At 43.2% G+C, this 24416-nt stretch overlaps 1 protein-coding gene across 8 annotated transcripts in view; it reads right to left on the bottom strand.

Annotated features, from left to right (window-relative positions):
- The window catches only part of BRD4 (bromodomain containing 4), a 167288-nt gene that overhangs the window by 37269 nt on the left and 105603 nt on the right, over nt 1-24416 (bottom strand). For 6 of the 8 annotated variants that reach the window (XM_029584202.1, XM_029584196.1, XM_029584200.1 and 3 more), the window contains 3 exons: nt 24145-24344; nt 16090-16391; nt 405-515 (listed from right to left, as the gene is read on the bottom strand). In XM_029584202.1, coding sequence (XP_029440062.1) covers nt 405-515; nt 16090-16391; nt 24145-24344 — 613 coding nt within the window. The remainder of the gene's footprint in view (nt 1-404; nt 516-16089; nt 16392-24144; nt 24345-24416) is intronic. The other 2 variants (XM_029584201.1, XM_029584203.1) reach the window with 1 other exon arrangement.

The following is a 24416-nucleotide window of genomic DNA, read 5'->3' as shown; positions in this document are numbered from 1 at the left end:
GACTAGAAGAAGCAGCTCAGCAGTATCTAAGGATTTATAGAACCAAAGATAAAACACCACAGCCCTACAAGTGACACAGCTTATACAGTACGAGAGACCCAATGTTTGCTCAAGCTCCCTATCCCCCACGCCCTCTCCATATACCATGGCCATTTCACCCTGCTCTTTTCATAACGCGTTCAGAACGTTCCAAGTCACTAAGGAGGCAGAAGACAATGGACAGGGATATTTGTTACAAGCAAGATGACTTTTCTCTCGATTTATATTGAAATATTTTCTGAAGTCTGACCATACAAACTGCGCACAGGAGAGATCCCCATTGCTAGAGCAGGTTGGGAAGGGGGAAAGCTCTCTCTACCCAGGGTGGAAAGGCTGGAGCCTGTAGAGAAGGGGGGGCGTCTGACCTGTCTCTGAACCTTCGCTCTCAGAGCTGCTGGACTCGCTGGTGCTCTCTGAATCTGAAGAGAAGAACCCCTTCATTTTAGAGGAGCCGGCGCTCACCTCCAGCTTCTCCGCTGCAAAAGAAAAACAAAACAAACACACCTCGTGTGCTGGAACACAAAGAGCGGAAAGTGCAGAGAACACTGCGACAGCCAAATCAGGCGCACTGCTACTTTTCATGTGGTACCTTCATGCAGGTTAATGATGCGCGCACACACAGACAGACACACACACCAGGCAGTCACACACACCAGGCAGTCACACTGCCAACCTGGAGCTCACAGCACCCATTGTGTTTCTCGTCAAGTTGCTGAAAGGCGTAAACTCACATAGAGGCAGATACAAACAGATACTCAAGACACCCCCGCACTAAGACAGGCACAGAAAAACACAGGCAGACGCCCCACCGCACACAGAGACGCCTGCCACTCTCAGATACATAAGCCATACAGAACAATGGAAAGGGCCGGAAACATTTTCCAAAAAACTGATGTGCCACCAAACGTTTTTATGGAGCTGAGATAAGCTCCATCCCATCCTGCCCAACTTTTTTTTTTTCGTTTTTACTGTATTGTTTTCCTTAGTTTTCTCCTTATGTTTTGATTTTTTATTTATTTTTTTTTATTCTCCCTCCTCCCTCTCCTTGCTCATTTTTTTCTGGCCTCTTTTCTCATTCCCCAATCTCGCCAACCTTCTTTTTCCCCGGTGACCAACAGCTGTGATCTCTCCCTGGGCAGCTCTAGTGGCCGTTCTTATGTCAGGTTCTGCAGGTGAGTAAGCAACTCCACACCTGGGGGCCCCCTCCCAACCACAGAAGCAGCTCGTCTCTCTGGCCCACTGAAAGGGGGGAATCAAAATTAGCTGCACTTTTCAATAAAAGTTGGAAATGTTTGGCGACATCCTCATCGACCTTTTGATTTGATCATCTCTGCAAGGATCCCAGAACCCTTAGCGCTATACTACTGACACATGGTACGCCTTCAGTAATGCCGGTACACTCTGGCAGCTCCTCCACAGCACCAAGACTTGACAGCGTAGCATTTTTTGGGGTTTTTTTCCTGATTGGGCACAGCCAATGTGCCCCTCTTCAAGATGGTTCAAGCCCTCCAAGTTTTACCACTCCTGCCTCATGATAAAGAACACAAAATCAGTTATCTGCAAGGTTGGTTCTCGGAAGATGGAGGCTCAATGAAGTCAACACATCATGGGTCTTATGACTTGTGCTGGACAACATTCCAGTAAAGATTTTACACGCCTACAGAAAAAGGAAGTAAATTATCCTTCCTTTAATACTGATAAATCATGGTTTTAAAAGAACATTCTGAGAATACAGATGAAGTGCCTTAAACAGACCTGGTAGGACTGTACCAGGCTTCCAAGCAAAGTGGGGAAATACATATAGAGCGGCAGCTACCACACTATTAGCAATGTCTTCCAAGAAGAGCGTGGAAACATGCATAGAGCAGCCACAGCAAAACTCAATCATCAATGAGGGTGGAAAGGCCAAGGCTGCATGTTTAGGGCAACAGCCTCTCGGGTTTTGGTAACTGCGGAGAGTGCTGTGGGGTCTGGGAAGAGGAAATGACAAGACCCATGGAGGTCTACCGGTGGCAGTGGTGAATGCTGGCTCAGCAACGGAGGTTTGGACATGCTTGGGACAGATATATAGTCGGGGGGGGGGGTGTTTTGGGTATGGGGATTTGTATGCTGGTCTACCTAAAGTGGTAGAAAATCAGAAACTTGGGCATAGTGGATGGGCAAACAGGTGTTTATCTGCCATCATTTAGTATGCTAGGATTGGAATAACTGCTGCCAAGTGCAAGGAGCAATGAAGGCAAAAGAGAGAAGGAAGGGGCTACTGTGATCAACCTGGACAGTCAACCTGGCAGTAACGAGAAAACATATGTCAAAAGTAGCCAAAACACCTAACCAAGGAAAAATAAGGAAAAGTGAAGGCAAAAGAATTCAATCAGCATCCTGATTTCTGATGTAGAAAAATGAAGAAAAGCTGGTGGAAATCTGGTAAAATAATCCTCCTTGGATGGCAGAGAAAATCTCAAGTACATGGTAGATTGGTGTCAAAGGTCCCCCGTAGCACATGTCCAAACGCTTTACTGGCCAGCATTAAAAGGATTGTCTGATGACACACGACACGTGTGCGCGACTCCACTGACACTACTTGCTCTCAGAGAACCAAGCTTACCTATTCTGACAAAATGTGACCTGCATTATGTGCTTGCCATAGCCTTCCCTAAAGAAGCTAATAGTCATACTCTGGAAGTTGGTATTTAAGATACGTGGTTCAATAAAAATTCAAATTAAAAAACATATCTGTAATTACAATTTCTGAAGACAGCATTCTAATGGTCCAACTGCTTGATAGGAGCTTCTCTGAAGCTCTGGTGAACGTTCCCAAAGTTTGTGCACCTCAAGGTACTCGAATCTTCCCTTATTTTATATCTCAATAAAAAAAATAAAAAAAAGAGGCATACTTCCATAGAAGGGAGGCAAGTTGTGTCAAGACTGAGCCATCCTGGTTTTACCCCACTGCACCCGTCTTCAATGCGTTGCCCTCCTTCTCTACACGCATCCAAAACACTTAAAAGTGTCTTGTTTCTTTCTCTAGAACATAAAGCGAAATTGCTTAACCTGTGAGACAAGCGCTCTCGTGGACGGCAGAACAAAGATCCACACAAGATGGATGACATCATCCGGCAGTACCCACGATATTTTTTTTGGGGGGTGGGGGGGGGGGAAGTTCCTTCTGGGGCAGGCGTGAGAGTTCCCATGCTAGCATCGCTGCGGGCCCTCCCTCAGTCTTTATCCCTGCCCGGGGAAGATGGAGGGATTGTGTTAGTTGCTTGTTCTGCTGTCCATGGAGAACACCTGTTACAGGTAAATAACTTCGCTTTCTCTCTAGACAAGTAGAACAAACAAGCCACACAAGGTGGGACTCCCTGCAACCCCATGCAATTGAGTGGGACGTTAGATGATTATTTTCGAACGCTACAGATGTCCAAATTTACCGTTTCCATGAGACTCTTGCCACAAATAATGCCGAGTAGAGGTGTCTCTAAATGACCATGTTGCAGATGGCTTACATGGAAGATAGATTTTATACATTTTTTAAGAAATAAAAATTTAATGAGCGCCAATGTTGAGCTCTTAGTTGATGAGCTTTGATCTAACGTGGAACTGGTGAATTCTGTCAGCTATACAGCTGAAAAGCCATCTGGACAATGTTTCTTTTCTTATGGCATTTCCTTTCTTGTTTTCATCAAAAGCTATAAATGTTTTCCTATATGATTTAGTCCTAAGTAGAATAAGAGCGCTGTTCTATAGTCCAAAATCTTCAGAGGGATAGCCATGTTAGTCTAGTGCAGCAAAAAAGACAGGAGTCGAAAGTTTAATCTATAAGGTGCCACTAGATTTCTTTCTTTTTTGTTCTATAGTCTAGTGAGGGAAGAGCTTGCTCCTTTGGGAAAAAAGTCAACAAGAGATTGGTTTAGAGGTAGCAGTGGTACTATCTTCGGCAGAAATATGGGATGAGTAGATAACACCATCAGATTTTTAAATATTTGGGTGTACAGAGGGCAAGTCACTAAAGCTTGTATTTCACTTATTCTCTGGGCCAAGGTTATGGCTATGAGGAAAAACGTTTTTCATGTCAGAAATTTCAATTCTTTGGTTGCCATAAGTTCATATGGTGGGTTTTATTAATTTCTGCAGCACTATGGTGAGATCCCATTGTGAAAGAGGTGCCTTAATTGGAGGTCTTAAATTATACAGCCCATTAATAAATCTATAAATTATAGGATGATAGGAAATTGATTGTCCATGTTGGTGAAAAGCCGCAATGGCATTCAGATGTACTCTGAGTTAGGTTTTAAGTGTTTATGAGATGGGATCTTCTTGGTGTTTGGGTAATTGCCAGGTTCTTGTGGCCTGGTTTGGCCTCTGTTGGAAACAGGATGCTGGGCTTGATGGACCCTTGGTCTGACCCAGCATGGCAATTTCTTATGTTCTTATGAAGTATGTTAAATAGTCAAGTAGAACTAGAACAGTACAAGTGAAATGGTCTGATTTTTTTTTTTTTTAATTCAACACCAATGAGTAAATCTTTCCATTTATAATTGTACAATTTTCTTGTAGATGGTTTCCTTGCTGCTAGTAATATTTCATTCATTTTTGTAGAAGATAAAGAATCTGAATTAATGTGCTTTCAACATCCACATTATAAGTGTAGGGGACTTTAGGTCGAATTGGAGAACTGCTCCCGCATATTGTTAGGAGGTTCGGAATTAATGGCTGTTTGACCGGAAGAGCTACAGCGAGTCTGTGAAGCCATGGGAACCAAATCTAGCGTGGCTAAAATGGTGCTATTAGAACCATTACCCCTTCTCTTCTCAATTTTAAAATTGTCCTTGATAGGGGAAGTGATGTCATCCGACTAAGATGGCCAACTAGGAGTTGAGCTTCCCTCAATGCTCTAATAAAAGTTGGATTTCAACACATTTAAGCCATCTCTAGGTTGGAATAATGGTGCTGACAACAATTTCCATGTGGGATGGCTTATTGTAAGAAGCCTGTGGACCTCAAAGACTTCTTTTACAGGAGGCAGCTCCAGCTTGAAAGAGGTACAAAATGGTGCTGGGAAGAGCTCTGTGGAAAAAACTGGGTCTGCGAGGGAGGTAGAAGATACACCCATTAAACAAGATGGCCTCACCCACTTTGGATTTTCAAATTGATTTTCGGATTTGAAATCCAACATTGTGGCAGTCAAGGGTAAAATTTTGGATTCAGTGGTTGAGTTGCAGTGGAGCATTGGAGATATTGGAAAGAGTGGAGAAAGTGGAGTAGCAGAATGAAGCTATGATTCAGCTGCAAAAGGAATTTCAGAACTTGGTGCAGGCAAATGGTGAGCTACCTGACAACCTTGAAGATACAGGGCCCAAAACTGAAAGATGGCCACTGAAGTTACTTAGCCGGCTAAACTACAAGGGATATTCAGTGGCATGGCTATGCCGCTGAATATCCCCATACAAACAGCTACTTAGCTGAATAAGTTATATCCACTTTCAAGTTGGCTAAGAGATAGCCAGATGTGTGACTTATCCGGCTATCTAGTGGCCGTGGATATTGAGCGGCCTGCTACAGAGCCAGATAAGTCCTACTTATTTGGCTATCGAGTACTGAATGCGCTTTCAATATCAGGCCCATAGAAAACTGTACCTGAAGATACAATATACGAATACATGGTGTCTGAATCAGATGAGTATTCTGATTGCGCCAGAATTGTGAAATCTATATGTGAGGCCATTTTATGGCCGAGTGGTTCAGAGGGAGCATAGCAGGACATTACAATTGAGCGTGCTGCAGTCAGAAATAATCCATGTGACATCATTTTTATATTAAAGATGCAGTAATGCAGAAAGTGAGAACCATGGGCTCAATTAACTGAAAAGGAATTTTGCAATGATTTGTCCCTTGCTACCTTGAGAAGGAGTAGAGAGCTAAACTTGTTACTGATGCTGTCAGAGCTGAGAACGTATGCTCTAAATGGCTTTTTCCATTTGGACTTTACCATCAGTGGTATGACACATTGAGAGATCACTCATTGGAGGAAGCCAATACAGTTTTGCGGCATGCTGGCATTACAATAAAGGGACCTTTTAGCATGTAGAGAGATGTTTAAGTGGCAGAGAGTCAAAGGTGGGAAGAGACTACAGAAGAACTCTGACAGTAATGTTCCGAGTGGAGATATCCTCACATGAATCTCCTGGCTGTTTGGAAATGTGCCAGATATTATTCAAGTGACTGTTAAGAGGAACAATTTATTTTGTTGATATGGCTTGGACATATTGCTCTGCTCTTTCTTTGTCTTTGTAATACTCACCATTTACCTTTTACAGCAATATGTTGATTTTTGATACAATAGTCTTTATTGGGGCTGTCTTGGAGAGTTGTTCCCTTGTAGGAGGGTATGCTGGTGAGTTTGCATATTATAGTTTACTTATAGGGGGCAGGGAGGAGGTGGGTATGTTCATGTCATGGAATGAATGTTAGAGGAGGGATTCAGGATATTTTGAGGGTTCCAATTTCTCCCTTTGTTCCATGATGGATACTCAAAGTGGTTTCTCTGAATGTAAAAAGAAATTCCCTGATGAAGTGTCAGCTTTTGCTTAAAAAAGCAAGGTCCTTAGGGGCATCAATATTTTTTTGTTCAAGAAATGCAGATGAACTAAGAGGCTAATAAACTTCTTTTTGCCTGTGTTTTTTGCATTTTATTTAGTTAATGCTAAGCATGGAAGGGTGGAAATTTTGGTTGCCAAGAATTTTCATATAGACGTTTTGGACCTTAACAGGGATAAAGAGGAAAGATTTATGTTCCTAAAAGTGAAAAGTGGCACAACTACTTTTCTTTTGTGTATATATGCACTCCCAATAGCAATCAAGGATTTCATCATCAGCTTGGGGGAACAGCTCAGTGATGTTTAAGAGGGCGATTCCTACCTCACTATTTCTCCCTACCTATATAGTTCTAGAGGGAGTAGCATTCCCCAGAGGTCTCAAATTTCTCCTCTCTTCACTGGGACTCACTGATGTGAGGAGGCCTCGTAACTCTTCTCAATGAGATGATACTTTTTACTTCAGGGCTCATAATTCTTAACCGGAATAGATTTCTTTCTAGTTAGTAAGTTGTGTCTATCTGAACTCCACTGATACAGGCTCCATAACGTGGGCGGACCATGCTCTCACTGACTGCGTGTTCATTTTCGCACAAAAGGAGGCTGGACAATGGTTTTGGAGACTGAATGACTTTATTGAATGATAGCATGAGAGCAGTTGAGGAAGGATATTCAAGAATATCTCCAGTTTAATGACTAGGATGACATTTCTGCACAGACTCTGTGGGATTGCCTGAAAGCAGTCATTCGTGGTAAGGTGTTCTCCTGGGCCGCAGCTAAAAAGAAAGGGAAACAAAGGGAAAGGATTAGATTATCTGACTTCATATGGTGCTTGGAACAGCTGAATAAGAGTACAGGGAATCCCAAAACATTTAGGAACCTGGAAGGTGAAAGAGGGAAGACAATGTCCTTACCACAGATGAAGTCCAGTACAAGTTGGATCTCACAGGACAATCTTTTTTTGAATTTGGCAATAAGCTGAGTAGGCTTTTAGTGTAGAAGTTGAAAAGTCAGCAAACCCTTAAGCAAATAATCAAAGTTAAGGATGAAAATGTGGGTTTCTATTTGACAATGACTTGAATAGGAAATGGTTTGTAAGGTTTTAGAGAGAGCTATATGCTGTGAATACTAATTATGCATGAGGAGGAGACTGATCGGTATTTGAGCCAAATTGCTCTTCTGCACCTGCCCTTTGAGGTCAAATCTAGATTGGCTAAGGAGATTTCTGGCTATGAATTTTTACTGGCATTGCCTCGCTTAAGCTGAAAAACTCTCCAGGTCTTGACGGTTTTACTGGTACATTTTATTACAAGATTTAGTGACCTTTTTTGATCAGCCTCTAATGAAGCTTTTTAACTCTGTTATACTCTCCAAGCTTGCCTACCTTTATGAAAATGGCTGGGATTACAGTGACCCTAATCCAGGCAAGAATTCTACACTCTGCAGCTCTTAATAGGCCTCTTTCCTGTCTGAGCTCAGATTTAAAAATTCTGACTACTTGTTTAAGTTGGGTGATTCCGGAGCTGGTGGATGAAGACCAATCCAGCTTCATTCCTGGGAGGCAAGCAGTGGATATTAGAAAAATCTTGAATCTGATTTGGCTGGTGTGGAAGGAAGATGATATTGCCCTTGCTTTTATTAATTAAGCAGAAAAGGCCTTTGACTGGGTGCATTGAGCCTTTAGGTTTTACAGAAAATGGGTTTGGTCCAAATTTTTTGACATTGGTGAAAGGATTGTATTCTCACCTGGAAGTCTGCATTAAATTCAGTGGCAGTTATTGAAATTCTCCTTTTTTCCAGGGAGAAAATGTCCTCTCTCGCCCCTTCTGTTTGCTATTGTGATGGAGAGCGTATAGCAGTTTGGAGATATTCACTCTGCACTGATAAGCCTTTTATTACTTTACTTGTCTTAATGTGGGAGCTAGTAGCTTTTGTGAAAGTATCTGATTTTAAAGTGAACAAGGGGCAAACCAAGATTTTAAATATTTATCTTTCAGGGGATTACAAATTTTTCAGAAAACAATTGAAAGCTCATTTCTTTTCTTTGGCCTATGCTTGATGTATAATTTTTATTTTGTTTACTGTATTGATGTTTGTAATACGATATTGTATTTGTTTTATTGTTCACCGCAGTACAGTTTTTCTGCTAAAGGCGGTATAAAAAAATTCTGTAAATAAAATAGTCTACAGGATAAGTATCCATTTAAATGGACTTGGAAATGTTTAAGGTATCTGGGAATGAAAACTGGGGCAGGTTGACAGAAGCTGTACCAGTTGAATTATATTTAACACTCAAGATAGTCAGGATTTAGCGTATTGGTCTCAGTATGCTATTTCTTGGCTTCACTGTATTGCAGTTGTTCAAATGTCCTTCTGTCCAAGTGGTGCTATTTTTTTATTCAAACTTTGCCCACTGCAATTCCTGATAAGTTTCTGAAATTGTTACACGAGAGGATTTTCAGCATCATTTGGAAGCATAGGCCTCTACAAGTGCTATATCAGAAGAAGGATCAAGTCAGGTTAGCCGTATCTAATTTTAAACATTATGTGGCTGTACAACTTAGGGTCTTGTGTAGCTGACAGCACTCTTTAAACTCAGTGAGGACTTTTACATAAGAATTGCCATACTGGGTCAGACAGAGGGTCCATCAAGCCCAGCATCCTGTTTCCAAAAGTGGTCAATCCTGGTCACATATAACTGCAATATCACAAATTATAAATAAATCCCATGCTGCTATTGAGCAGTGATAATTAGTGGCTATTCCTTAAATCTACTTGGTTAAGTTTATGGACTTCTCCCTCCAGGAACTTGTCCAAACCTTTTTTAAAACCAGCTACGCTATCTGCCTTAATCACATCTTCTGGTAATGAATTCTAGAACTTGTGTTGAGTGAACAAGAATTTTTTCAGTTTTAAATGTGCTACTTACTAATTTCATGAAATATCCCCATGTCTGTATTTTTTGAAAGAATAACAGATTTATATTTACCCATTCTATTTCATTCATGATTTTAATGTTCTCTATCATACCCCCCCACCCCTCGGCATGCTTTTCTCCAAGCTGAACAGCTCTAACATCTTTAGATTTTCGTCCAGGGGAACCGTTCCACCCCCTTTATCATTTGGGTCACCCTTCTCTGTACCCAATTATATATTTGAGTTGCAGCAACCAGAACTGCACACAGTATTCTAGATGCAGCCTCACCATGGATCGATACGGAGATATTATGACATTCTCCATTCCTTTCCTAATAATTCTTAAAATTGTTTGCTTTTTTAACCACCGACGCACACTGAGCTGAGGATTTCGAAGTACTGTACACTATGACACCCAAATCCTTTTTCGTGGGTGGTAGCTCCTAATATGGAAGTTATCCATCATGTAACTACAGTATAGGTTACTTTTCCCCAAAGCATGCTGGGAAAGGTGCCTTTAAGCTACTTAGTATGGAGATCAATTTCATCAGGGGTGTTTAAAGCACTTAAATTGTGGGGAAGCATATAGAGCTGTACTGACTGGCTATAGGGAATACTCACTAATAATTCTAATTGGATTTAACTAGGCATTTTCTCCCGGGGTGGTATCTCCTATCTTTCAGAGATGGGAGCAAATGGGTTTGAAACGGTTGGGTCAGCTTTTCCAGAAGAGACTTTTGTGACACCATTTGGCTTGACGGAAAAGGACTGGTTTGGGTATATTCAGGTTTGACATTTTTGGTTGTGCAAGAAGATTTCTAAGGAAGTGTCTAGGGCATTTGAGATATTGTGCTCCAAATCTGTTATAGCTAAGGGTCTTATCTCAAAAAAGCATACACTCTTTCTTCCCCCTCATTGGCTAATGCCACCAAGCATTTAATTGAATGGGAGAGGGATATAGGATGTGAGCTAGATGAGACCCTCTGGGATAAATGTTTCTGGTGGACTGGAAAGAGCTCTCGAATAGTGGAAAAGAGAGTTATGAAGTTCTTTTCCGACAGCATTTGATGCCTATAAAATTGCATAAGATTGTTGCTACAATTGCTGATACGTGCTGGCATCAATGTGGTGAAACTGGCTCCTTTTTTCACATTTGGTGGGGGTGTAATCATGTGCATTCTTTTTAGGAGGTGGTGATAAATTTGACTGAGGAGCTGAAAGTGGCAGTGCCTAAGGACCCCAAGATTCTCCTTCTCTCTCTTTTTCCTAATGAGCTACCAGTGAAAAAGGTAAAACTATTAGCTCAAACTGTATGTGCTGCCAGGTATTCATGTCGCCATCATTAACTAAACGTATATAGAATGCATTTTATACAGGGAAATTGACTGCACTGAGGAAGGATTCATTATTTTTGTTTCTAAATGTTTGGGAGCCTTATGTTATTTGGTGCAAATAGTAATTGCAAACTATTTTGAAATAATTTATTTGCCTCTAGGTTGCAAGTTTTCAGGTATGCATAATAAGGGGGTTCTGAGTGGGTGGTACAAGAATTGTAGGGAAGGGTTTATGGGAGGCATTTCAAAACCTTGTGAATCGTGTAAGAAGCTATATTCCACTCAATGTTGGTGTGCTGTTTATAATGTGCATTATTTCTGGTAATTCAATAAAAGTTAAATTGAAAACAAAAATTGTCCTGATATTAACGGGCTTGGAGGAAATGCATACAGCAGACTCTCGCTCCATGATATGAAAAAATGTTCATTGCCAGAGCCTGGTTGGATGGTCTTTTTGAACAATACTGTTGTAACTTGTGACTGAATGGCAATGTGAATAGGTTTGGTGTTCTGCAAAGTTTGAAGTTTAGAAGTGTGTTGTCCAGTGCCATTCGTGCTGTTGAAGTTGACAGCTCAGTAGGTTCATTAGCCAATTGCTCTTCCCAGGTAGATAGACAGCTGAGATGTGCATTTTGTTCTTTGTTGCCAATTTACAAATGGTCAGTACTTCTTTGCAAAAGTTGGTAGGATCCAGTTCCTCCTTGTTTGTTGATACAAAACATCATAACATAGAAACGAATTATAGAAGCATGACGGCAGAAAAAAGCCATATGGTCCATCCAGTCTGCTCATCCGTCCAATTAACTTAGCATTATAATTCTCATCACTTCCTTAGAGCACCCCCTATATTTATCCCATGCTTTCTTGGATTAAGATACTGTTTTTGTTTCCATCACATCACCATCTGATTGCCTGAATTTGTATCAATTTTTTTTTTTTAGGCAAGACAAAAGGCCATTGTAAATTGCTCTCAACTCTAGGATGTTGATGAGGGGTGTTAATTTTTATTTTGTTCACAATACTTCCCATCCATGGTTTGACTCACCTGTGGTCAATATTTTCTGCACTGTATAGTTTGCCCCCAAATTAGATGGTTTAACTTTGTGCACCATGCCAGTGAGTTCAGAAGTGCTTTGGCTACTGGCATCTTGTGGTTGTGTGGTCGAACATGTTGATCCCAAGTTCTTTATGTGCCACTGTGCGTATCTCATTTTGAGTCTTGCTAGGGATGTAACTAGCACTGCTGAAGCCATATTTCCAAGCAAATTCACCTTATTTTCTTGCTGTTATCCATGATGCTTGGAATAAGGATTGTGTCAACTCCCTTATCTTGTTTGCTCTCTGCATAGGAAGGCTGGCCTTCCCTTTGACCATGTCTAGTCTTGCTCTGATGAACTCTTTTTGATGACTTGGTACCAAGTTGGATTTTTTTTTGAAATTCATAACAAACCCCAGCTTTTGTATGGTGTCTATTACTTAGCTCACACCTTTCATAGAATTTCTGTAAGATGTTCTTGATGTTAGTCATCTAAGTATGGAAACACCAGCAGATTATTTCCTGGGGTGAGCAACTACCACTTCTAGGCACTTTGTCAGAACTCCTGTCGCTGCTGCAAGATCAAAGGGTAGCACCTTGTATTGGTAATGAACCTTAGGAATGTTTTGTTGATCAGGATACGCACATAAGCATCTCTGAAATTAAGGGAAGTCTGACAATGCTGAAGGAGCAGAAGGATTGCACTTACAGAGATCATCCTGAAAAGCACTTTTAAGTCTCAGATATAAAATTGTTTTCTTCGGGATGAGGAAGTATTTCGAGTAAACCCTTTCCCCCTTTGATTTTGTGGAACTGGTTGAATTGCTTTGCATTTTAAGAGAGCTTGAACTACTTAATTCAGTAGTTTTAGGTGTATCTTTGAATAAAACCGGTAATAAGGAGATTTTTGAGGCGGTAAGCTTTTGAAGTTGAGAAAATAGCCTTGATTTTTGAAACCCATGACTCTGTAGAGGTAAGATTCTATTGATCTTTGAAGAACGTTAAGCTTCCTTCTATTGGCATGTCTGGAAATGGGTTCTGTTCGGCTGTTGGTTGAGTGTTCAAAACTTGTAGCCAGTCTTTGAGGCATCTGCTGCGCCCATCTCTGTACACGACCTCTTGGTCTTGCCTGAGGTTATGGTGGCTGCTACGTCATGGCAGTGATGTAGAATCATTGGACACTGCCTATGAACAAGGGTTGTACCTTCTACTTTGAGCATACTAATAAGGTTTTCTGTGCGGCTCTTGGCAATACCTTCTGTGTGGGGAAGCATTCATTTGAGAAGTTGGCATATAGCTATCTTATGGTGGCATTTACCACAAGATTTGAAGGGATTTTTGTCTTTTTTCTCCAAGATGGATTTAGAAGTTGACATGGCAGCTATATCTGACCTTCCTTCCTGACCTTTCCTTCTTTTTCTTGGTGCAATTGACACGAAAGAAGAGAAACGGGACCATTTCAGAAGTGGATGAAATAAGACTGAGGGAGAGAATGTGGCGACGCTAGTGTGGGAACTCTCACACATGCCCAGAAGGGACTGAAAAGAAGTTTCTGCACTAGATGTGAATGACTGCGGACTCAGTGCCTTTGGATGACATCACCCATTTTGCATGGCTTGTTTGTTATGCTTGTCCATGGAGAAAATCTGTTCTTTCCTTTCTACCAAAATGTTCATCCATTCCTCTCACTTCCTGTTTAGACTACTGCAACTTGCTCTTCACAGGCCTCCCACTAAACCATCTTTCTCCTCTGCAATCTGTTCAAAATTTAGCTGCATGACTTATCTTCTTTCATTGTTCCTATGACCATGTCACCCCCTCTCTTCTACCACTCCATCCACTTCTGCATATATTTCAGCTTTTCTTACTCATCTAACAAATGCATTCAATTGGCAGCTCCTCATTACTAATTTTATATTCTCTCCCTACAACCTTCCTCGGGATATCTGCTCTTATTGTGCCCTTCTCCTCCACTGCCAGTTCTCGACTCAGTGCTTTCCACCTTGCTGTGCCATATGGCTGGCAGAGACTTCCTAAGTTGGTGCATCATGCCTAGTCCAAAACCTTACCATTTTGCAGCTATTTTTAAATCCCAACCACTTCTCTACGATAAATATTTATCCTCTAGACTCTTGCATGCCATGTTTGTCTTGATTAGATTGATATTTCCCATGGAGCTGCAACCGTTTTTATCAGCTGTATCTGTACAGTGCTGCATGGGCCTAGTAGCGCTTTAGAAATGATAAATAGTAGCACTTATACTTCCAACTTCTGAGCAAAACAAGCCTACAAAATCCACAGATGGACTGGAGGCAAAACAAAGACAGCTCAGTCCCAGGGGACAGCATGATATAGAACTACCCTTTCCTCATGGATAAATAAATCTGATCGAGTTACACAGATGGGATTAGCTAACAATTGTCTGGTAACCAAATGCATAGTTTTCTATGCATGTGTTTTTTTTTCTTTTCTTTAGCCTGGTAGTTCCTTCTTTTCTCCTTCCAACTCAATAGGAACCAGGGCTGGGATCCTGCACCATGAGCCTTCATTCGCAACTACTGGTGACGTTTTTCCCTACTCTGACTCACCCTGCTACTATTCAAAGTCTGGCCATTGCAGCAATGGTCCTGTGGCTGGGAGTCTTGCATCAGGACTTCTTCCAGACCTCTGTACCATGGGCTCTAAATCTGGCTACCAGGAATCACCTTTAATAAAGTCCCTTGTCCTCGGGGGCTGTGCATGTTGCCTCCACAGCATCTCCAGCCCAGGGTACAAAAGAGCTGAACTGCAAATTGAACCAGGGACTTTTCTGTAGGGCAGTGCTGTACACTGACACTCAGCCAGCCCCAATGCGTTTTTCTTTTAGATTTTCAGACAGAAAAAGAAAACCAGATAACTCCTGAAGATATACCAATAAAAACAAGACATAAAGGACAGGTCATCCTAAATACATCAAAAGAATCAACAAATCAAAACAAGATATGCATTCGTCTAGTTTGGTGCATCAATGGAAGGGTCGGCACACTTCAGCTATACCAGTGGCTCTATTTATTGCCACCCACAGGGAGCAGGAACTTTGTGGACATTCTGGAACCTGGAGAGTGCCCGTTCCCAATGGAAAAGCATCAATTCATGTGACCATTAAGACTCTTAGATAAGCTTACTGTAGGAGAATATCTTTCACAGAATGAGCACTGCATAGGGGTAATATCTTGACTGCGTGTCAAACCCTGGTGCTCCCAAGCTTTTCATTCACTCTGGGAGCCTCATTTTCTCAAGCGGGACCTTGCATGCTTTCTTTTGATGGCAGAACCATTCAAGTCTGTGATTCCTTGAAACTGGGGCTTGCTTTGGGTACAATTCATAGCTCATCTGGTCCCATGGAACTTTTCATTGCCTCGTTAACTTTATTACTAAGCCATTTGTATCGAAAATTTTAATTTAGCACTGGTTATCACCTGGCTAGACTGTAATAAAACTTATAAAGGACTGCCGATCCTCAGGGACAGATTGTAAGCCCTCTGGGGATAGGGAAATACCCACAGTACCTGCTCTGAATATACATCAAATAAAATAAATACTTGTGAAGCCACTTTAAAATACTGAGCAATACCAACTTGTGCTTGAAATAGCTCAGGGACCAGCAGGAAGATGGCTCAACGGACCTGCAATACAGGGACAAAATGCCTCTTCCATTTCAGCCTGGACCAGAACACACACTTTTATTCTATCAGAAACAGAAAACTGTGCCAACAGAAATAAACACGTTGCAGAAAACCAGTCAAGAAAAACATGAACACAACACCAAAAAACTGAAGCTCATTTAGCCAGCAATGTGTTTTCCTGTGGCCCCAACATGGAACTTTCTGTGACTGCGCTAATCCAGAAACGTAAATGTAATCAGCACATTTTAAAATGCAAGTCGACCTGCGGCATCTGGAGGTTACTCGTTTCTTGAAGGAGGAATGTGGGCCTTATGCTGGAACTAGTACACTTGGATGTGATGCGGCAGAGAGAGAGAGATGGGATTTCACCCAAACCCATTCGAAACCTCCACTTGGAGCCCTGATCCTAAGCAGAGAAAGACAAGAAAGGAATACAGCAGCAGCAGCGAAGGCTTACGCTGCCCCATGATGCTGCGGGCGCATGCCCGGAGCAGGGGCCAGAAGATTACCTTGAGGCTTCCTCTTCTTCCTTAGGCATGAGGTGACGTATCTCTCCAGCTCCCGCAGCGTGGAAGGTTTGAGCGTCTCAAAGTCTATTTCGATCTCGTCGGGGTTGGAGTTTTTGAGCGAGGGCTCCCGTGACTGGATGATGTGCACCACCCGGCCCAGCTTCTCACCAGGGAGCTTATTAATGTCCAGGCTCAGCTGTCGCTTCTCCTCGTAAGACATGGGCTTGCACTTCTCCTCCTCCTCTGACTCGTAGGCAGGGGGCGGCTTGCTGTTCTTCACTGCCACTGGCTCCTTCTTACTACTTGGGAAGAATCAGACAAAGGTTAGGGAGGGGGTGATCTGCAGTAAGAGAGGAAACGTTTTAAGGATATGGCCAGTCAAAAATAATGTTTTCCATCCTAGTTTAGCTGATAATTATAGACCTCTCTCAAACCTACCTTTAACCAAAATTAAAGGATGGTCTTTAATCAACTTTAAAGCAACGTTTATCCACCCTAAGTTATCCAGATATTGAAAGGGCATCAGCACAGAAACAGCATTTTAGTTTAATATATTAATACTTGATAAATCGCAAATCTTACAGAAGTACATCAATGCGATGTACAATAAAATAAAATTAACATGGTATAATAAAGGAACATAATGTAATAAAATGAACAGCACAAACTAAAATAATGAAATAAAAACCACAAAACATTTAATACAAAAATGAGAGAGAGAAAACAAGCACCAGTACTTAGTAAAACTGACAGAACCCTACAATGAAAATAGCGAGGGTCAATAACAGAGAACATCTGAATACAAATAGGAAGCCAAACGGTGTAAAACATGAGAGAAAAAAAAAATAGTGTCTGGAATTTTAAGCCAAACTGGCCAAGCAAAACCTAAGCTGAAGGAAAGGCTCGGAAGAATAGATGTGTTTTCAAGGCTTCTCCCCTACGTTACTGCTAACGGAAGAGAGTTCCAAAGGCTGGGAGCATTACTTTCAGAAATCTTGCACCAGTTGGGCTTTTAGATAGGATCACCACCTGAAACTGGCACCTGGGACTCTGCACTTGACTGGTGCACATCTTTTCAAGTTGACTGGCATTCTCACTTCTCTCTTCACCTGTGGAGTACCACAAGGGCTTGATTTTGTCCCCCATCCCTATTCAACTTGTATCCTGTTTAACTGAAGTAGCTAACTGGCTTCATTCTTTTAAACTAAAAATCAATCCATCTAAATCGACGGCTATCTGGTTTCTCAGGAATATGGATCCTAAGATCTTTCCTTTCTCAGAAATAGGTGGTGCTATCACAATTCAGTTGATCTGGGTGTTAAATTGGATTCAAAGCTCATATTTCTGATTACTATCTGAAATTGATCCGACAAATTAAACCATTCCTGGAGAAACAAGATCTAAAATCTGTAACTTAACCCTTTATTTTAAGTCATCTAGATTATTGTAATTCACATTATCATAGACTTTGTAATAAATTCACAGGCTTCAAATTATTCAACACACTTCAGCCAAGCTATTTTCTGGCAAAAGCAAATATGACCATGCCACTTCCTGACTGCAAGAATTGCATTGGCTGCCTTTTGCTTGCCATATACAGTTTAAAATCTGTTACTTAACTTTTACAGCTTTTCTATGGGGAACTCCACCATATAGGAAAACTGGTTCTTACCTGCAATACCACAGATCAGTCCAGACTCCTGGGTTTTGCCTCCCTTCCAGCAGATGGAGACAGAGAGAGTTTTGCTGACACTGGCCCATAACACGGTGCGCCACCTGCAGTGCCTCAGTACTGACCTGTACGCAAGCCAAGATATCACTGAACATAAATACCAGTAACAATCCTGTCCCCCCCTTAAGCGAGCAGTGGGAAGAGGAAACAATGGAAAAATCTTTCCAACCTTCACAATGTGAGAAACCAAACGAAACATGTGCCATTCTTCAGCCTATTTAGATCGCACAGACTCTCCAATTCTCCCCACTTCAACTGTGCTGGACTCTGGACTGATCCGTGGTACTACAGGAATGAAAATTAGTAGGTAAGAACCAATTTTCCTTTCCCTGTATGTACCTGAATCAGCCCAGACTCCTGGGATGTACCAAAGCTTCCCTACGCCGGGTGGGACTGGGAGAGTCCTGCTTGAAGTACACTCTCCCCAAAGCTCATGGCCTCCAGGGCCTGGACATCCAAACGATAATGCCTGGCGAAAGTGTACGACGACTATCAAGTAGCCGCCCTACAAATCTCGTGGCAATACTTGTTGATATTCAGCCCAGGATGCCGCCTGTGATCAAGTAGAGTGAGCCCTTAATCCCTCCGGGATAGGACGATCTTGACAAACGTAATCAAACCTATCGCTTCTTTCAACCACCGCGCTATGGTGGACCGTGAAGCCTTATGTCCCTTTTTTGTGCCACTCCATAGCACAAAAAGATGATCAGACACCCGGACCTTGAGATACTGCAACAATGCCCGCTTTACATCCAAAAGATGCAACTTCCTCGCTGAGGCATTGCTGCATCCAGGTTTGGAAAGGCTAGCAGTTCTACCGATTAACTCAAGTGAAACGACACCACTTTTCAGAAGAAAGGAAAGAACCGTAAGCAGAGAGACTCCGTAATCCGTAGTTTTTAAAAAGGGATTCCTACATGACAGAGCCTGAAGTTCCAAAATTCTTCTTGCGGAACAAACTGCCACCAGATCCTTCATAGTTGCCCTCCTAAGAGGCTCAAACGAAGCCGCACACATGCCCCTTGAGGACCAAGTAAAGGATCCAGGAGGGACAACTTCTGCACCAGAGGACACAAATGTTTCGCGCCCACCCCCCGGAGAAAACGCACATCAGGATGTGCAGCTAAGGCTGTTCCCTGCATCTTGCCTCGAAGACAGCATGACGACGCCACCTGAACTCTGAGGAAGTTAAAGGCCAAACCTTTCACCAATATTGTAAGAAGGTCAAAATGTGTGCCACGGACGCTCGAGTAGGATCAACCCCCTGCTTTGCGCACCAATTCTCAAAATCTCTCCTGACCCTCACCATAGGCTAAGGATGTTGAAGTCTTCCTAGCTTGTGGCAGAGTGGAATATACATCTTCCGCATATCCTTTTCATCTTAAACACTTCCTCTCAAAAGCCAAGCCGCGAGACAGGAGCAAGCCGTCTGATCTGAAAATACAGGACCTTGCAATGGCCCGTCCACCGCTAGATTGATCAGATCCGCAAACCATGACCGCCGAGGCCACTCAGACACCAGCAGAATCACCTCTCCCAAGTGAATTTCTATTCGTTGCAACACTTTGCCCGTCAGCAGCCATGGCGGAAACACATACAGGGGAACACATTGTGGCCTTGGAAGCACCAAGGCATTGACCCTTCTGTTTCATGTTCCTTTCTGCGACCGAAGCAGCATGGTGCCTTGGCATTTTGCTGAGTTGCCATCAAGTCCATGTGGGGCCTGCCCCATCTGCAATGGATAAGACGCTTCACTTCCTCAGACAACTCCCATTCACTGGGATCCAGCTGTTGACTGAGAAAATCCACCTGCACATTGTCTAACCCAGGAATGTGAGATACCACCAACAACATCAGATGCTGCTCCGCCCAGAGAACTAATTCCTGGGCTTTCTGAGCCACTGCCAGACTCTTGGTACCACCCTGTTGATTGATGTAAGCCACTGTTGTCGCATTGTCCAACAAAATCTTTACTGGTTGACCGTGCAAGAGAGGTAGAAAGGAATGCAATGTGAAACTCACTGCTCTCGTCTCTAACTGAATGGAGGACCACAATGCCTCCTGCGCCAATCACTGGCCCTGTGCCAACAGTCTGACATACAGATCCCAACCGGAGAGACTGGCATCGGTGGTAACTATTATCCAAGTCGGAACCTGTAAGTCAACTCCGCGTCCTAAGTGGTCCTGTCCAAGCCACCACATGAGACTGGACCTGTCTATGTCCGTAAGAGGTAGCGGAAGATGAAACTGCTCTGACAACAGATTCCACTAGGAGAGCAATGCTGACTGCAGAAGCCTCATGTGAGAAAATGCCCAAGGCACCAGCTCCAAAGTTGAAGCCATGGAATCAAGCACCTGCAAGTAATCCCAGACCCTGGGTACTGCACCTTCTAACAAACTGTGAATTTGCTTCTGCAACTTGCAAATACATTCCCTGGTGAGAAACACCTTCCCAATTGGGACTCCAATACCTGAGCAGGGGGAAAGATGACTTTTGGACAGATTCACTACCCAACCGCTGTAGCACCAACGCCACTGCCTGCCTGCAAAGGACCTCTGACTTTGCCCAAATAAGCCAATGGTCCAGATACTGGTGAACTAGAATGCCCTCCTTTCTGAGAGCCATAGTCACCATGACCATCACCCTTGGTGAACATCCTTGGAGCAGTCGCCAATCCGAACAGAAGGATGCAAAATTGAAAGCGTCCCCTGAGGATCATGAACCTCAGGAACCTCCGATGATCCGGACGGATCGCTATGTGCAAGTACACCTCTGTTAAATCCAGAGAAGTCAAGAACTCCCCCCTTTGCATACCGTCTTAACGAATGACCATAGAGTTTCCATTTGAAAATGAGGAACTTTGAGAGCCACATTTATCTTTTTTTAGGCCCAAGACAGACGGAAGGTCCCCTCTTTTTTTTGGAACCACAAAATAAATGGAATACCTTCCCGCCCCCTCGCTACTCTGTGGGAACGGGAACAATAGCTCCTAGCATCTGTAAAGCAGGTGATGGCTTCCTGTACCATCCACCTTTTTGCAACGGAAGCGCAAGGGGAGACCATGAACAAGTCCTTTAAGTGGATGAGCAAATTCTAAAGCGTAACCTTCTCTTATCACACTTAAGATCCACCATCTGTCGTGATCTTGGCCCACTCATAGTAAAAAAAAAAAAAAAAAAAAAAAAAAAAAAAAAAAGAGTCAACTGACCCCCTATTGCTGGCACCAAGGAGTGGACCAGTCTCACTTTATTGGGTGGACTTGGCTCCACCGGCACCCTGGCCAGAACCATCTCTAATCGGCTTTCAACCTCAAAAGAACTCGTTCCGGGACTGCTGTCTCCCAGCACTTTGCCTCTGGGCTCCCCCAGAAGCCCTATTCTGTCGAAAACATCTATTCACCCTAAAGCGAGAATGTGTAGGAAAGGATACTTTTCCCGCTTTTGCCTTATCTTCCGGCAATCTATGCAGTTTATTTTTCCCTAGATGTTTCATGACCGCTTCCAAGTCCTTTCCAAAATACAGCTTTTCTTTCAAAGGTAAAGCTCCTGAGACTTGGACCAAACATTTGCCAACCAGTTTTGTAACCAAAGGAGTCCCCTGGCTGAGAGCACTGACAGCATGGTTCTAGAGGAAGTCCTGATGAGGTCACATAATGCATCCGCTCCATAGACCACCACCGCCTCTAGCTGCTTAGCCTGCTTTGCTTCTGAAGTCAAATTTGCTTTTCCTGCCTGAAACTGCTGTACTCAATGCAAACCAGCCCAAAGCATAAAACTGCTGCAAACCACAGCACGAATGCCTAGGGCAGACACCTCAAAAATCTTTTTGAGATAGACTTTCAGCTTCCTGTCCTGTATATCTTTTAACGCTGCAGCACCAGTCACCAGAATCATTGTCTTCTTGGTGGCCACAGAAACTGAGGCATCCATCTTTGGAAGTCTTAACAGTTCAAGCGTGTCCTCTGGTAAAGGATATAGTTTATCCATCGCTCTGCCAACCGTTAAGCCGTTCAACAGAGTATCCCCTCCCTAACTGACTAATAAAAGGGGAAAGCTTTTGCTGGACCTCTTAAGCCATCCCATGACTGGATTCACCACCTCCTGTGGAACCCTGATCCCCAGCTCTTTAAGGACAACGGGGATCAGAAAGCCACAACTCTTCCCTGTGGAAAATAGACAAACCACCTTAGGATTGTCCCAGCCCTTCCTCCGTATCCTGTCCATCCAGAGAAGGATCCGTCTTAGAAGGGTCATCCGCTGGAGGTTACCCATCTTCAGAGGCCTCGTCCACCGCGGCTGAGACGACCTACCAAGGACTCGTCGAATCCTTGTTACAGCATTAGTCCACTAAATCTGGATCTTTTTCTCGGCCGAGAGCCCATCGATCCCTCATGCTCGAAAACACGCTGTCCCGTGGATTTTCTGGACAGGCATGCTTTCTGCAGCAAGAAAACAAAATCGGTTGAAAAAGCTTCAGGATGATCAGAATTCTCCTCCAGGAGGTCCTCATCCTCCCCCAACTGAGTCTCCTGGGCCCCCTGGTCCTCCATGGCGCTCTGACCGGCTGGGGACAGCTACATGGGAGATCCCCCACAGCTTCAGAAGCAGCTGTGAGGGAAAACAAAATGGCTGCTGTTCCCATGCTAATTGGGAAGGGGCCCGCGGCTGCAATATAATCGCTTGTAAGCCTTCCAGACCAGCTGCTTCCCTGATGTCGCTGTAGACATTCCTGAATTGCTCTCTCCCCCAGAGAGGCAGTGGGAACAGAAACCAAGCCAGGAGAGACACTTGCACGCCTCACTGCATGTGGAGCATTTACTGTCATGTGGCAAGTCTAAAACTTGCCTAATCGCGTGTGCAGGCAGCCGCCAATATGACTTCAGTAGAGGGAAAAAAAAATCACCACGAGCTACCGTAAAGGCTGCTGCCCTGATCTGTACCGTGGGACAACACTGACCCGAAAAGGAATATATATATATATTTTTTTTTATTAAACAAACTTTAAAGTTACCTCCCCTGGGGGAGAGGGAACTGGCACCACAAACTTTCTACCCTCGGCAGCGAAAGGATAGAGCTCCAAAAGGGTCCCCGACCCCTGCTCGTCCATCTCAGTGCAGGGAAGGATGGTCCCACCAAGATCTGCCAACCAGACTGCAGGTGGCACACCGGGTTATGTGGCAGTGTCAGCAAAACTCTGTCTCCATCTGCTGGAGGGGAGGCAAAACCCAGGAGCCTGGACTGATCCGAGTGCATACAGGGAATTAGGCAATTTGTTGGTCCCTCATTGCCCCAAGAGGACTCTCTGCATTCTTCCCAGTTAGAAATGCAAAGTCTTCCATCCACCAAAGAGATTCGTCTGGAGCACAAGTTTCTCTTATCTGGGGGCCTTGCCTTTGGAATTCTTTTCCTCTTTCCTTGCGAGGGGAAAAATATTAAAGCAGATTTAGAGAGTCTGAAGACTTGGTCCTGTTCTAGAGTTAACTCTTGAACATATTTACATTTTTTATCTGGTTTGAGATTTTATCTGTATATTCTCTTATATTTTTGTTTTATATTATAATTTAATTTCATAATTTTTTAGTTATTTTACATCACTGATAATTCATACAAAGGTGATTTATCAAATCTATTACACAAAGCTTAGTGTGGGGGAGTAGCTGCTTGGATATTTAGCAACGTACACTGCATGATGGTTTCTAAGAGGACATCATACTGGTACCCACTCACAGAAGAGTATAAAAGAAGTAGTGGCCTGCAGACCATGTCATTTCAGAGATTGGGAGACACGGGCTCCCGACCCCCAATTCTCCATCTCACTACGTCCTAAGTGCCTCTGACAGGGAAAACAAAGCTGGAAAGTAGCTAAGGACCGTCTCACTCTTACTTCCTTTCAAGTCTGAGAGCCGCAAAGCCAAAAGGCTGTGTCTTGGGTGAAAAGGAGGCCTGCTCGTATCTGTAAGTGTCCTTTACTAGGTCTTAAACCTAGAACAGTAAAAAAAAAAACCGGGCCAGAATCCATCAAAGCACACTACAAAAAAAACAAAAAAAAAAGGGAGATTAGAAGGGAAAAACAGAACCTATTTAAAGATAAAATTATGGAATGTCTTTTTCGACCTGATTACATGGGAAATTATCTCGTGTGAGTCATCATCGGAAGTGGATCTCACTACAATGAGGAAAGAGAGCAGAAACAGAGAGCTGCTGCCACTAAAGAGGCATGTGTGTATTTTATTTTTTTTATGGGGGGATGGGGTAGAAGTGGAGCGCACGAGTCAATGCACGTAAGGGGAGGACCTGAGAAAAAGGCTGGGAAGGCAGCATACCTTGAGCTGCTGCTGTTGCTGTTACTTTTCTTGGCCTTCTTGGGAGGTGGCTCCTTGGCTTTACTCTTCTTGGGTTCTTCCACCTCGTCCTTCTTTTTGTGCTTCTCTTTCTTCCGCTCTCTCTTGTCCTTCTCCTTTTTCTTTGGTTTGTTCTGTTGGGGTTGGGAGAGGGCAGCCAGCTGCTCGTGCACTGCTTTCAGCTGCGAGACGAGACGAGACAAGACAAGGCGATCAGGGCCGGCCCTGAATTCTCCACCACTTTCCCGTTTCCG

This window comes from Rhinatrema bivittatum, chromosome 19, assembly GCF_901001135.1.
Source record: "Rhinatrema bivittatum chromosome 19, aRhiBiv1.1, whole genome shotgun sequence".
Classification (NCBI taxonomy): Eukaryota; Metazoa; Chordata; class Amphibia; order Gymnophiona; family Rhinatrematidae; genus Rhinatrema; species Rhinatrema bivittatum.
The sequence above is the reverse complement of the archived record's forward strand: the minus strand, read 5'-3'. Positions and strand labels throughout refer to the sequence as shown.